At 43.9% G+C, this 14,750-nt stretch overlaps 1 protein-coding gene across 1 annotated transcript in view; it reads right to left on the bottom strand.

Moving 5' to 3' along the window:
• Window positions 1-1,435: 1,435 nt before the first annotated feature.
• Window positions 1,436-14,750, bottom strand: part of htt (huntingtin) — a 30,213-nt gene continuing 16,898 nt past the window's right edge. Inside the window, 29 exon segments of the mRNA XM_062428079.1 lie at window positions 1,436-3,888; window positions 4,012-4,172; window positions 4,820-4,982; window positions 5,205-5,313; window positions 7,041-7,254; window positions 7,428-7,542; window positions 7,851-8,041; window positions 8,176-8,331; window positions 8,484-8,616; window positions 8,706-8,836; window positions 8,927-9,009; window positions 9,114-9,253; window positions 9,351-9,505; window positions 9,740-9,843; window positions 9,971-10,097; window positions 10,173-10,357; window positions 10,449-10,550; window positions 10,638-10,815; window positions 10,962-11,107; window positions 11,314-11,521; window positions 11,626-11,748; window positions 11,850-11,985; window positions 12,340-12,416; window positions 12,651-12,827; window positions 13,023-13,202; window positions 13,374-13,515; window positions 13,734-13,962; window positions 14,118-14,260; window positions 14,412-14,671. Coding sequence (XP_062284063.1) covers window positions 3,675-3,888; window positions 4,012-4,172; window positions 4,820-4,982; window positions 5,205-5,313; window positions 7,041-7,254; window positions 7,428-7,542; window positions 7,851-8,041; window positions 8,176-8,331; window positions 8,484-8,616; window positions 8,706-8,836; window positions 8,927-9,009; window positions 9,114-9,253; window positions 9,351-9,505; window positions 9,740-9,843; window positions 9,971-10,097; window positions 10,173-10,357; window positions 10,449-10,550; window positions 10,638-10,815; window positions 10,962-11,107; window positions 11,314-11,521; window positions 11,626-11,748; window positions 11,850-11,985; window positions 12,340-12,416; window positions 12,651-12,827; window positions 13,023-13,202; window positions 13,374-13,515; window positions 13,734-13,962; window positions 14,118-14,260; window positions 14,412-14,671 — 4,482 coding nt within the window. The 3' untranslated portion in view covers window positions 1,436-3,674.

Raw genomic sequence — 14,750 nt, forward strand, 5'->3', positions numbered from 1 at the left:
ATCATGAAGCACCAATCTTAATGGGTGCTGTAAAACTAGGAGCCACACGTGTTTTCATACGGTGTGGTCTATAAAAGGGAATTACAGGCTCGCTGAGAAAAGGAAATTGTACAAAATGTGATAACTGGATCACATAAGATGTCAGTTAGTTAAAGGTCAGATAACTGGCTTCACATGATATAAATACAATATGCTATGATGGGCCTTTTAACTGAGCACATGTTGGTAAATGGTGTGTTTTCTCTGCGCTTTCTTTGTTGCCTGTCTGGCTAATCTTGTTGGGTGGAAACAGCTTGTTCTTCCTAGCACAGAGGAGGACGAGGCAGAACATTTTAATGGTTGTAACCTCACAGGTTGATCGCGTTGGTGTGATTTTCACAGGAACACAGTGGAGACAGTGAATCTTGTGTGCGCGCAGAGCAGTCAAGTTTGTGATATCTTCATCTGAAAGCGCATACTTCTGGTTTGACTTTGAACTCTCAGGAGGGAAGTTGCATAATCAAATCATGAGCATCACACTTAACTTTAACATCTTTAAATAATTTATTCATGTTTTCAACAGATCATATGCAGTGATTAATCTCTTTAAAATATTCAAATTGACTGAAATACACCATCTCTTTCATTTTTTTTTTTTTTCTTCTTTTTTACAGGCAATTGTAAAAAATAAATGTGAAGGCTCCGGGGGTCCTGCTGGGGGACCAGACTGAAGAAAACTGTAAAGGGAATCACATCATTCTTAATCTGTGCTTCCTCTGCAGCCTCCACAGAAAACAGGATCACTGAATTATTCTAAATAGAGGAAGTAGTCCCCAAACTGGATTTTCACGAAAGGGGGAAAAGAGGTATTTCTTTAAAGCCAAGCACTAACATGTTAATTGCAGACAGTTCACATTATGGGACATTATAAGAACCCAGCAGTGTTTTTCATGACACCAAACCAATAAGTCGACGATGCAAGTTGTCAAATATGCTCTGAATTGTTCATTCTTCAAGTGGGAGTAATGTCTTAAGGGGAGCGGTGTTAAATCAGTTGGACATGATCTATGTCCCTGACCTCCACGCCCATCTCCCAAAACCACAAAAGATTTCTGGGCAATCGCATTACCCCCTGCAGGGGCGTCCACTCAGTCCTTTGCTCCTCTTAAGCCTGGAGAAGACACTAAAAGACAAACTGAAAAGAAACTTTGCTCACTCGAGCAGTATTAAATCCCATTTTTGAATAATTTCCTTCAACATTTAAAAGCAGTGCAGAGAAGGGGGAGAAAAAAAAGGTGTTGTCTGTCACGCTGCATTACTTTTAGCCTCTCGACACAAAATCCCAATAGACTCTGAAGAGACTGTTGATCTTCCAGCTGAGGGAAAACAGGACTCATTTAGGTTCATTTAATCTGCTTCAGGGAGGCCTCACACTGGAATTTCAATAACAGCTGCAGTCTGCCAAGTCATTTATTGTGTGAATACATTAACTTAGAGGATCAAAGGAAACAAGTGGCATTGCCTTTAAGGCTAGAAAGTTGGAACATATTTAGCAAACAAATCACTGTGATGTTTTTTTTTACTTTTATGTATTGTAGAACTCATTGCATATCCAGAAAGCGCCTAACATCAACATGAGAAGAAGTTCAAGTTTTTAAGTGCTAGGTGTATTTAATATTCTGCACAAAGACAATGAATGATGAAATATTTACTCATCCTTAAGAGACAAAAATAATAATATTTAAAGCTCAACAAAAACAGAAAACTCCTGCTGCCCCGTGGCGTCACTACGCTACACTTCCTCCTCTGTTGATTTGTCAAAGCTGCTGTTGGTTGCTAAGGTTACAAGGCTCCCTTTGGATTGTGTTGCATCTCCTCCACTACAACAGTACCCATGTAAATACAGTATTAAGGACTATGCAAGAAAATAGCAGTAATGCTAAGCATGCTTTCAGTGTACAGGACATACATATATTCAGTCTTTATCTAAGGCAAGTGTATGTACAAAGTAACGAAGCCCAGCACGCTCCCAGGCAACTCAGGGTCAAGTCTTCATTAAAACACTAGAAGCTTGCTGCTTTCTGCATTCTGCGGTCTTCTGATTCACTGATTCTTTTTTTTTGATCATATATGTGTATGTGTTAAAACGGACAGACAGAAAAGAAAAAAATGGCATCACATTATCTTCATTATCTTACTGTCAGTTTAAAGATCTCTCGTCTTTACACAGTTCTCATCATGCACCATGGCTTTCATATTACTTTACAATTACTTTTTACAAGATACGAAGGTAACTCCATTTATAGATGACTGTACTTTGTCTTATTACAACAATAATAATCACATCTTACATCCTGAGAATTAAAAAAGTACAGGAAATGGACAGGTGGAATCATTCAGGTGCACTGGAGGAGGAGGAGTCATCATCATACAAGACTCAAAGCAAATTTAAAAAGGACTAGACAGATGAGCATTATCATAAAATCATGAGGGGAAATGTTTTCTCCCCTCTGCTACAGATAAAAAATTAAAATAAACACTGCAATTTTGGTATTTTTCTTGCTCAGTTTTCACTGAGTCAAGTTTTGATACTGTATATGGGCCCTTAAACTATTAAAAACTACGTAGAATTTTGGAAAACGGCAGAAAATGAATATATACCTGTCTAGTTCTTTGTTCTCTCCTCAATAGGCCGCTGCACAAATACATGAATTGTTACAACTTGCTTGAAATGTGTGCAAAGTCACCTTTTTTTTGCAGTGACAAACACATTTGCAACATCCATCCCCTGGCTCCTCATTATCTTGAAAACAAATTACTATGGCTATTAGTGATCATTCTTACACATAAAATATTTGACTATTTAACTCACTCTGTGTGTCACATAATGACCACAAATTAAATATTTAATTACAAAAAAAAAAAAAAAAGTCTCCAAAGATACTAAGTATTGACAACATTAAGCAGGCATATCTGACTACATCTGCTGAGTCAGCCCATTGTCAGTTTCCTAACCAGACCTTAAGGACTAGTGAAACAAAAAAGCACTGAAAAATAGATGCATTGAAACTTGAAATATAGTAAATACTTTGCATTTTCTATTTTTTTTCTCCTCTATTTTACTTCACCGATCACAATACTCAAGCAAGTCCTCACAGGAAAATAAATCTAAATTTTTGATTAATGTTTATCTTTATATGTTTTTTGTAATCAAGGTGCTGGGTAGGAGGAAGTGTTCAAAAAAGGTGCTGTCGTTCTTCTCGAGGAATGCTCTGTGGGGGGAGGGCGAGGGGGGAGAAGGGGATGTGTGGTTGTAGGCAGAACCACAGTTTGAGGGGTTTTGCAGCCAGTGTCCTTCATATCTCACTCTTCTTATTCAGAGAAGAATTTTTTACATTTACACACCATAATAGTTACACAGATTGACTTTACTGAATTCATGGTGGTGACATCAGTAGTTCTCGTTTCAGATCGGTGAACAAAAAGAAAAAAGAAGAAAAGGAAAAAAAGAGGGAAGGGACGAGGCTACAGTAGATTAATCTAATGACATTCTTTTTCTCCCTTCCGTCTCAGCTTGAGGTGTATGCGGCGAGCTCATTTCTCCCCCTACCACAATCTAATCCACTTTTCTCCCCGGTGCTTCACCCCTCCCCACCTACTCTCTTTGCCTCCATGTCTATCTCAGTCTGCTGCCCTCAGAGTGATGTATCCTGGTGGATGCACTTCAGGCAGCCAAGCAGCTGGTAATAAGGGCTGCCTGGTGACGCCACGGTCTCAAAGACGGACTGGAAAGCCCTGCGGTCCAGCTCCTCGTCAATCTGGTGCCTGTAGAAGTCCATGGCCACCAGGCAGAACAGGTTGACGTCCACAACCTCGCTGGAGCCCATTCGGCTGATCACATGTGGCAATCTGGTAAAAAGCAGGAGGGTTAAGGACCACAGGACACGCACTGTTTGGTGCATTTACACTTCTAAAACAACAACCCAATCACCGTCTCACTCATGAGCTCTACTGTATATCATGTAAGGATACAGGGCTGAGATCCACTGGGAGGTGGAAGCAGAGACGAAGAAGCAGGAGAGGCTCCACATGGCCATGGCTACCGGTGTCCTTTGGGTGAAGTTTGACAAGGACAGCAGCACCCAGTCTCGCACCATAGATGACTGTCCTGTGGCATGGAGTGTCTGGAAAACCTGGGGAAGTGGATGTACAGCAGAAAGAAAGTAAACAATACTCATTAGAAAAATCTGACATTGTTTAAAGTGTCTGACAAAAGCAGCCCACTGATTTCAATTTGATTTTACAACAATGGATAACTCATTTGGGAGAGGAATTGAAATAAAAGCACAATACAGTCAGATTTATTTTTAATGGAGGTATTACCAGTTTTGCATCATCACATAAACCCCTCCTCCCAGTGTGACCAGTAGCCTGGCTTTCATTAACTGGGTTTAATCATGCTGCTTCTTATTTGATCGTACTCTGAATTGTACCAGCACAAAGACACTGATTTCATTTATTCGTTATTTCACGTCCCTGAAAAAGAAACACAAAACAAGATGGGTCACAGTGTCTGTGCGATCTGCTTGATGTCGTCTTGACAACCTATTGTCTGATCAGACAAAGATCTGGCTTGAATTCTTGAAACAGAGGTACCAAAGTAACAACTTCATTGAAATTCAGTGTGAGGCTCCTTGCAAGAAAAGACCTACCAAGTAAAAGAGAAAACTCAGAACAATGTTTTGTCTCTCTGGAGAAAGAAATCTGACGACATTACAGAGCATAAACTGCGAAAGAACATTTATTTTTGACTCGCATGAACTCATGTCCTGCTACCGACCTTGTAGACGACGGTGGCCATGAATTGCGGATAGGGCTGCTGATTGGACAGAAACTCGCCGATGACCTTGTTCATGACGTCCTGCGGCGGGAAGAAGTCGTCCAGAAACTGAGGCAGGATCCTGGACACCACTCGAGCCTCGCTGGGTAAACCCTTCCTGATCCTACAAACAGGAAGCGCGAATGATGATGGGGAACTAAACGAGTGCCTTTACGATTTTATCAAGTAATACAAGCAGCTGCCGCCATCATTATTTTTGGACACTACGAACCAAAAGAGTTCATGGTGAAGGAGGAAAGCTGAAATATAAGAGTAACAATCTTTTTCTGTTACCAAAGCTGTGTGCAGTTTATATATATTTAATTGAGGTTGTGTGTGTGTCTACCTGTCGAAGAGCACCGAGACCCTCTCCATGGCAACAATGATCGACTCGCTGTCTGGGGCCTGAGGGTCAGAGTGGGTGGGGCGACTGGCGGGGCTGGCTTTCTCCTTTCCTGAGGAGAAACCAACATGACCCGCTGTGACGCCCACCGCCTCCGCTACGGCAGAGCCAGAGTCAACCTGACCTCTAACCCCTGTCACTTCTGAACCCGACGCAAGCACCGCTGAGAAGATGAGAGGGGAGGAGGAGTGGCACCGGTTGAACCAGTGGGGGAGAGGTTAGAGTGGGGGTACGGACACCGGTAATCACAAGATTCAGATGAGAATTTAGTTCAAATTAGAAGGTTGGTGAATTTCTGGGGGAGCCACCTTTAGTCAAATTATCATATAGTTTAAAAAAGTTATTTATTTTGTAAGTGACCAGTGCTTGAGATCAGTATTAGAGATTTTCTATTGTATGTTTGAGTACATTACAGTCTAGAACAACCTCTCCTGTGACCGGAATGTGCTTCAGCTTGCATAGCTGTAAAGCGCATGAAAAAAAAAGGGAACAAAGTTAAAAGTTGGGTTTTTGCAAGAGTTGGACTTACTCTAAAAGAATTTGCTGGCTAGCTCTCGGCAACAAAGTGTTATTTAGACCGCCAGCGCAAGGAGAACATAGCGCTAAAAAAAAACGGTTGCAAGAGTTAGTAGGGGCCAACGTAGGGGTTAGAGGTAGGGTATATTCACAGGTACATATAGAATACATAAGTCACATGCAGGGAGCAAGCAGGCTTTTTTTTCTTTTTCCTTTCATGCCGTAATACAGGGCTGGCTGGAGCTTTGAAAGGTCTGTTATACTGTAATGAGATGTAATGCAATTTAATGGCTAATATTAGTCTTGACATGCTTCACAGTGAGAACAAGCAGGTGTTACTGGCATTACTGGCAGTGGGTGTAAAGACAGCTGATGTGTAAATGTGGCAAATGTAGATATGCAAATGGAACAAAGATATTACTGTTGTGATAATTATGGGTAATAGTCAGATTACTTAGATGTAAACTTTCTAATACATAAATCTGTGCACTTTTGATGCATCACTAAATATAAAATGTTTGTTATATGGATAGTATGTGCTGTCAGCTGCATGCAGTATTGGCATGCGCAGTGAGGCAGTCCGTTTTTCAGTGTGCCTGGCTGCAGCAACACATTCCCACAGAGCTGTTCTCAAGCTTGTCCCAGTTAGATGGGTTGAGCTCATATAACTTCAGAAATGAGACACCATGTATAACTTGTACACATCAGAGGCCAAAAGTTGGGTTGGGGTGGTGTGGGAGAAAACTGTTATTAAACAAATCAAATTTTAGATACAGGGAGCCTGAAGTCCTGGAAGATATTTGGTTTTGTATGCACAAGTTATCTTGTACAAACAAGATTACAAAAAGCTTCCAGGATAGCAGACTGTGTAGTTTATGATAGCAAAGGAAAATCTGTAGGGGGAGGTGGAGGGCTCACTTCACAGGGATAACACTATATTTTACATGCTGTTGGGAAGGGAAGGAGTGTGGGGTGCAGGGATGAAATGGGGCACAGCTTTATTGTGGTAGAGTAATAGGTCAAGCAAACTTAAATGAGGATAGCCAATTATAAATAAGTCCACCACTAATAAAGAGTGTCCATGCAGGTGAGTTAGCCAGCTAGTTCGATGCTTCAGTGATTTTTTACAGTGGATTGTGAAAGTCAAGTCACAGCAGCAGTAATGGCAGCACCAGTCCAAATGTTGTGCATGCTGGTGAGTTACCCAGCATGCAGGATGCAACAGTGCGTTGTGTGGTCCATTTTAATTAGCGCCTCACTTACCAGTGTACATGCAGGTGAGCATGAGGCCCAGAGCAGCCATGGCTCTGTGCGGGGACGGCATGTTCACTCTGTCCACGCTCAGTTTGACGAGCGCTTCTCCATCCACGCGTGACAGCTGCTCCGACAGCAGGAGGCGCTCCAGACCCCGCAGCACGCAGTGATAGATGACGGAGGGAGTGGAGTCCTCGCTGGCCGACACCATCACACCGCACAGCTGGAAGACAGAGACAGAAGCAGGAGGTCAGAAAAGAAACAGGAAAGGATCTATCATGTTAGACACACTGCAAAAAGGTAATGGAGGTCAGCACATCCACTCTATACACGTCAGGATACAATAAACACAGATTTATTCTTTTAAAAAGAATTTAAAAAAAAAGACTAATTTACCTGTATAATTCCAGCCATGAACTCAGTTCCTACATCCAGAGGGTAGTTCTCCATCATGTAGAAGGCCACTGCACACATCACTAACACATGCTGCTGGTTATGCAGGTTCACACAGCTGCAGGATTCAGAAGGGAGAAAATTTGATGTAATGGGCGCAAAAATATTTTGGATGAAATGGACTTAGAGACACCAGTTGATATTTGTTTGAAATGTGAAGGGTAACACCTAGTGGCCAAAAGTTATACTGCAGGCTTCATGGTATTACGGTGGATAAAACAAACTCATTTCAAGATCCACTTACAGTGCAGTCGCTGACATTAAACACAGTGCTTCCCTAAGGTTCTTTCATCATTAGTCCAGCTTATTAGATGAAATGAGGTGCGTGTGTGTATGTTTCTGAAGCAGAAGATGAGTGATACTCACTGAGCGATAGCCCTGAGGTTGGACAGCAGGTACTCAGAGATGGTAGGGATCAGCTGTTTGGCCGTGTCATCCAGCAGGTCACACTCCAACACATACAGAACTCCATGCAGAGCCCCCATGCGGCTAGGCAGGTGGGTGCTGCGCAGGGTCGTCTCCAACAGGCGACACACAGGCTCAGCTATTGCTTTGTCCTAAAAAATAAAAAAGGTTGAGGTATTTGACATATTGTCTGTTGCTTTAATGGTTAATGATACTTCTCTATATAACAAAGTCATTTCTGCTTTTCTGCATTTCCCCCCCCCCCCACACCCACAGCTCTGCTCACCATGCCCAACACAGCAGCTGCCTTGCAGATGGCAGGCACCAGGTACTGATTGAGGATCTCATCCTCAGGCGGATGGAGCTTCTGCAGTTCCATCAGGGTGGAGAACATCATGTCAAACTGGTTCCTCTCTGTGAACAAGTCCGACACTGCCAGCAGCTACAGAGACAAGAAGGAGAAGATCGAGAGGGAGAGAGTTGAGCTGACAGACTGTTCAGTTTCAAAACTATTCCTCATAGAAATACACTAATGTGAATAGATCCTCAGCTGAAGAAGTGAGAGGATATCTGAGCATGTGTATCGTAGCTCACCGATCGGACCACTTCACTGACGAGTATGGTCGGAGTCTTCCTGTTATTCGGGGAGCCGGGGATCAGCCACTGGCTGTACAGCTCCAGAAGAAACTGGGAACATGAATGAATGTCCACACCTGCGCGGTGCTTCCTAAAAGCACACAGACAGCAGAAGGTCAGACTGTGCATATGCGTAGATACTTAAGAAATGTATGCATGTCTGCAAATGATTTGTCTGACCTGGAGTTAATAGGAGACATGGGCGGGGAGGTGGGTGCTGGAGTGTCTGCTTCATCTTCTTCATCCTCACCCCATTCTTCCTCCCTCAGTGGGGTGATGTTGTTGCCTAGCCACACTGAATGGATGGAGACCTGGAGAGAGAGAGAGATAAGTAGAAAAAAACTACTGAAAATCTAGGAAAAGTGCTCCTCAAGCTTCCTGTTCATTAATGCACGTCTTACCTGTCCCAGTTTGTAGTCCATGTTGCCCATCTCCCTCTCTGTGTTGATCTGAAGCAGCAGCTTCTCGTGGCTGATCAGTGTACCTGCTGAAACAGAATTAAACAAGACATTTAATAAGTTAAACATGCGGTAGCCATCACTGCAGGAGCTGAGGATATAAAGTGTGTAAATGTTTGTTGTCTGTTACCTGCAGAGGCTGCTGACAGCGAGGGCACAGGGTCCCAGGCGTGGTAGGGATGATGTGTGTGGACATTGTCTCTCTTAGACACAAGAGCCTGAATTTCTCTCTCTACCTCACCCCTGATTACTGCAAGTTTCCTTCCAAATCTGGGCACAAACACAAAAAAACCCCAAACAAATATTGTTGCATACTTCTTTAAGGCACTACCACAGTGGAAACAAAAAAAACTGGCTGCATAGCTACCGTGTTTCCAGGGCCTTGAGGCTCTTGTTGCGGGGCTGCTGTTCCAGACAGCTGACTGCAGGGTTGCCAGCAGTGGGCAGAGTCATGGCACTCAGCACCAGGCTGGTGATGGCCTGCACTGCCAACACATTCAACTGGGTACGCTCCAAGTCCTCCTAGACGGCAAAACAGATTAGGGGAACAGAATTTAAAATTTTCCAGGTATAATGAAAAAGCTTGTGTCTTTCTTTAGTGCTTTCTCTCTGAATGTTTGTGCATGTTTCTCATCAAACTAATAGTTTAAGGGCTTAAGCAGGTTTATGGAAGTCAAAAGTTCTGTAATTTTAGAAACTCACTAGCTAGCAACTTGTTCAAGGACGTGAACAATATTCATGAGTTTATGTGTATACCTCCTGCTGCGTCTCTTCTTCCTGGTCCATCGTGATTGGTTGGGTGACCAGCACCCCCAACAGAGTAGCCCAGGTCTCCTCAAACTGAGTCCTGCTACTCCAGCCTGTAAGAATACACAGAACTCACATTCAGAAAAAAAAATCTGAAATTTAAAAAGTAAATGTGGCATCAGTGGGATGAGATACTGTAAATGCGACTGGAGACATTCATAACAGTGTGTATGTCTGTACCCAGTGTGTTAATGCGGTAGAGGAACTCTCTGAAGACATCCTTTTCCTGCAGGAAGTCCACAGGGATCTCAGGCAGCGTTGTGCCGAACTCTCCTCCTGGCTGTGGGGACCAGCCCAGTTTCCAAACCTACACAGCACATCAAAGTTTATACTGTACGCCATGCAGACACAAACAACCATAGATACCATTTCACATACTGACCAGTGGAGGTACTCGGGTGAAGCTGTTGACTAAAGGCAGTCGGGACAAACTGATCACAATGTTGCGCAAAGTTGGAGTGAGAAAAGCGGGGATTGCACTGTTTCTATGGTGACCCAGGGAGAGGATACTCTGCAGGCCTTCCACCAGCTCCGCCATGATCTCACATGCTTGCCACTCGCACATGTCTGAAACACAAAAAGAGGGAATCCATTATGAGTCGCGTGGCAGACTACTTAAATACTAAGTTACATGAAACAAGTGTGCGTGAATGCTCACGGCCAGCGTGTGGTGAGTCCACTTCGTCATCTTCAGCGTCTCTCTCCGCCTTTGTCTTCTTCTTCTCTGGATGCAGAAGCTGGTCTCCAGGACTCACAGCCACTGGGAGGACAAGACAGTTTTTTTCCCCAATCAACACATTTTTTTTCAAGGGCCTGTAACCACATCAAGTCATCCTGGTCTGCTCACCTGCAACCATAATGAGGCGTAGGCAGTAGATGAGGGAGCAGGTGTGCGTAGTGTACTCTGGGGTGGAGAGTTTGTTCCAAACGCAGGGCTTCTGCAGAGCCAGGCAAAGGCAGGACAGAGCCCACTGCAGGTCCACACTCAGGGGTAAGTGATCCTGGAGCAGACGCCATACTAGCACCTGGGCAAACAGAGACACAAGAGTGTTAAAGAACCATAATTGATTGTAAGTTGGTGGCTCACACTTAAGATAAAGAATTAGTCCTCTCTAAAAACAGGCATATAGACAATCAAATGTTTTAATGTATTAATATGGAGGGCTTTTACCTCTGTGGCGGTGCAGGTGAAAGTGGTAATGAGGTGTTCCTTGTCAGAGGGGATATGTAGTGAGGAAGGCAGCTGGCTCACACTGAGCAGGTACTGGGAAAGAGCTCTACAAAGCGACAAGACCCTGGGGTAGAAACCTGGCTTGTCTGAAACACATTAACAAATTGAATGCATTAATGCAGAGAATACTTCAACCGTAGTCCAGAGATTTTCCAAGCCAATTTCAGACATTTTTACTGCGCTTCTTCTTAATCTTGTCTCACACTCTGATCTAACAGCATTAAAAACTACAGAACTTTGCCTCATTAGTTTAATCCACCTATCTTCCCCTTCTGATTCCTCCCACTCTTACCATACACAGCCGCCAGCTGGTCCCAGTACGGCTGTGGCTGAGAAGGCGGCAGGAAGGACTGGTGCGGGGCAGGAAGTGACTGTGTAACCCCTGCAAGTTGCTCTAAGGTCACCTGCAAGGCTGTCTCCAACAGGAGTGACCCCTGACCCCGCGCTAACCGCTGCACTCCCATACTCAGGCATGGACACAGCAGACTGAGGTTGAACTCCTAAAAGAAAAAAGACCAAGTTTAGGTTTGTATTAATATTGAGTCAAAGTGGAGTTAGTATGCATACTAAAAAATAAGGGTGTGTGTGTTTGTATCGGTGTTACCTTGCAGCTCATAACGTTTAGAAGATCAGCAGGAGGTAGTTTGGTAAGGAGCTCCGTTGTCTCCAACAGGGAAACATCTCCACGAAGACAGCACTGAGACTTTACCAAAGCCACATACCACTCCTACAAAAATAAAGTATATGTTAAAGTAAAATGTTATTATAAGTTGCTATTGCATGCCTGTGAGCGAGAGTCTAACACAGACTCCTGTGTGGATTCTTTACCTTATCTGCATTGACCTGCTCAGGTGCAGGTGGTGGATCCCCATCCAAGGGGTGTGATGTCACAGGAGGGGTGGGGCTGCTGGTGTCAGCAACAGTGGCTCTGAACCTGTCCAGCAGGGAGTAAAACCTCTGATGCCTGTGATGGGAAAGATGGAGGAAATGACACCTTTGGTTTTTTCAAATTTGACAGAACCGCTGGCAGAAAACTTTTTTTTATTTTTTTAAAAGAGGCAGGTGAGAATTCAGTGACTTGGCTGTAATGCTTAAATGTCACTTTTAGAGCCCATAGTTGTCCTATCATTTAGGATCCCTTACTTTAATCTAGTCTTGTACATTTAACTTATTTAATTGATGTTAGGACCATTCTGTTTATTCCTGTAAAATCTAATGTGCGTAAATGTGCACAACAGAATGCTTCATTGTAACTTCATACAGTGTTTTAATGCTGCACACTATTCCTCATAACGGCTGTGATGCCAGTGAGTGTTACCTCTGAGCCAGGCCACTGGTCTGGAGGTATTCCTGGATCCTGTCCAGTTCCTCCACAGGCAGCTGAGCTATACTGTTCTGGAGGGTGGAAGGAATAACAAAATATCAACAAGTACACATTTAAGTGCAACATTTCAGTATTAACACATTCTCAGCTTTCCCCCCCAGCTTTACTAATACACGACATTCACACCTAAGTATGTTTATCAATTGTATCATCTGTCATTCTTTAACAGTTGCCTGCCTGCATGACACTGAATCAGACCCTAACCAGGTGTTGACATTACAAGAAAACGCAAACCCGCACTGTACCTGTAGTGTCTCAGCCAGCAGCATCTCTACTCTGCGGCATGCCAGTGTGTCAACCATACGAGCCAGAACCCTGAAGGGTGTGCTGAGCAGCTTATCCACGTACAGCATCAGCAGGGAGCCAGACTGGCTCAGGTGGATGCCTTCCAAACACTGCAGAGTTTTCTTCAACATGGTGGGCTGCAAAGAAAATTGGCAAGAGAAGCAGATGCAAAAAGAGGCAGAGAAAGAAAGATGAGTGCAAGAAAAACACTGATGATACATGTTAGCATTTTTAACACAGTGGTGTAAATCAAATTGAACACTAAATAGTGAGGAAGACTGGGTAAAAAGAAAAAACAGAAGTTCAGACAGCCTAAAGAGATGTAATCTTACAGTAGTGAGGTTGTCACAGCGGGACTGGATGGCCTGGATGAAGAGGCCGCTGGCAGCTGAGTTTCGGTGCACAGCGCTGATGAAATCTTGTACTGGAGGCTCATGGGAAAGGCTGATGAGGTCACGTACGTGGTTGACAATCAGCCATGTCAGATGCTCTGAGTCATGGAGGTTCTGACACTAAAAAGGATTTAAAAAAAGAAAAAGTCAAAACTACAATTGAATTGAAAGAGTAAGATTTATCCAGTCACTGCTCCCCAACCGTGGCAAGTATCAGTATCACAATTTATTTGTAATTCAACAGTATGTGAATATTTTTGTATTGCGCAACGTTTTTTAAAAGACTCTCACCACGTAGTCACAGAAGAGGATGAGGGCTCCCCTGTGTACAATCTCTCTGTTGACCATGGATAACTGGGACTCAGGTTTGTCCTCTTCACCTTCCCCTGAGGAGTGAGGGCTCAGCAGCTTTGTGCAAGAGAGGCTCTGTCTCCTGAGAGAAGGATGGACACAGTTCGACAGACCAAATCACAAAGGGCTGTACGAGCTGAACTTAAACCCTCTGTGCTGTGCTCAAGTACAGACAGAAAATCTACATGATTTAAACTCAATTCGTGGCAAAACAAGTTGGCAGATAGTTTCTATCACTTCTAGCTTTTATCATTTGTGTTTATTTGTTGCATTCTGTTATACTGCCTACACTGTTCTTACCTGGGTGTCTGGTGCACCGCAGCCCACCAGGAGTAGTTGGTGTAGTCGATGATAAGGAGAACCTGGCACCAGAGCAGCACCAGTGAAGGGTGGGTGGTGATCAGGCACTGCACCATGCTGTTCAGACCCTCTAAAGGGTAGAAGAGACCAGCCTCAGAGCCAGTCTGTCCACTGCCACCCTCACCCTTCAGGAGGCGGCTGGCTGCAGCTGTGATCCTACGAAACATCCCTGGATGGAAAGAGAAAATAGAGGAAAAGGATTGTTATTTGTCTCGGGAAAATTGGTTTATTTTAAAAAGGGGACATTGACCAACTTTGTTGTGAAACTTAAGTCATGCTTGTTCCTACAACATGTAATATATGCACAATATAGTATACGCTCACCACTTTTGAAGACATGTATTAGACACATGAGCAGTGTGCCCAGCTGCTGGCAGTAGAAGGTGTGCTGCTGCTCTGTGATGTCCACTTTAACCTGTCTGGATGAAATGTCATCAAGCAACACTCCCACCAGCTGGAGCAGGAACCTAGAAGGAGAGGATAGAGGACAGGGGTGAGGACAGGCAAGTCAGACATCTGAACGGGAAATAAATTGAAAGATGACAGCAAATGAGTAGAAACACCTTGAAATTCCTGATGTCAGAATCATCCTAAATATACAACAGTTAAAACACTAACCTGGCAAAGGTTTCCTCAGGCAGGACTTTTTGCGCCTCGCCATTAGACTCCTGGTTAACCAGCATGTCAGCAGCGGACGGGTCATTTGGAGAAGGATTTTGCTGATGGAGGCGGCGGATTGTGTGGCAGGAAAGGAGATGCGGGGAGAGGGAGAGCTCGTGGACCCGTGACAAGACAATATCCTCAGTGGACTGGGAGACCAGCACTCTGAGCACTGCCAGGATACCGGACACCCACAGCTGGACTGTAGCTACTGATGCCTAAAGGAGCAGAGGTTTGATTACAATTCAGACTTTGCAGCAATCATTGATATTTAGCTGCAATTTGTTAAGAGAGAGA

The sequence above is a fragment of the Scomber scombrus genome, chromosome 2 (genome assembly GCF_963691925.1).
Source record: "Scomber scombrus chromosome 2, fScoSco1.1, whole genome shotgun sequence".
Classification (NCBI taxonomy): domain Eukaryota; kingdom Metazoa; phylum Chordata; class Actinopteri; order Scombriformes; family Scombridae; genus Scomber; species Scomber scombrus.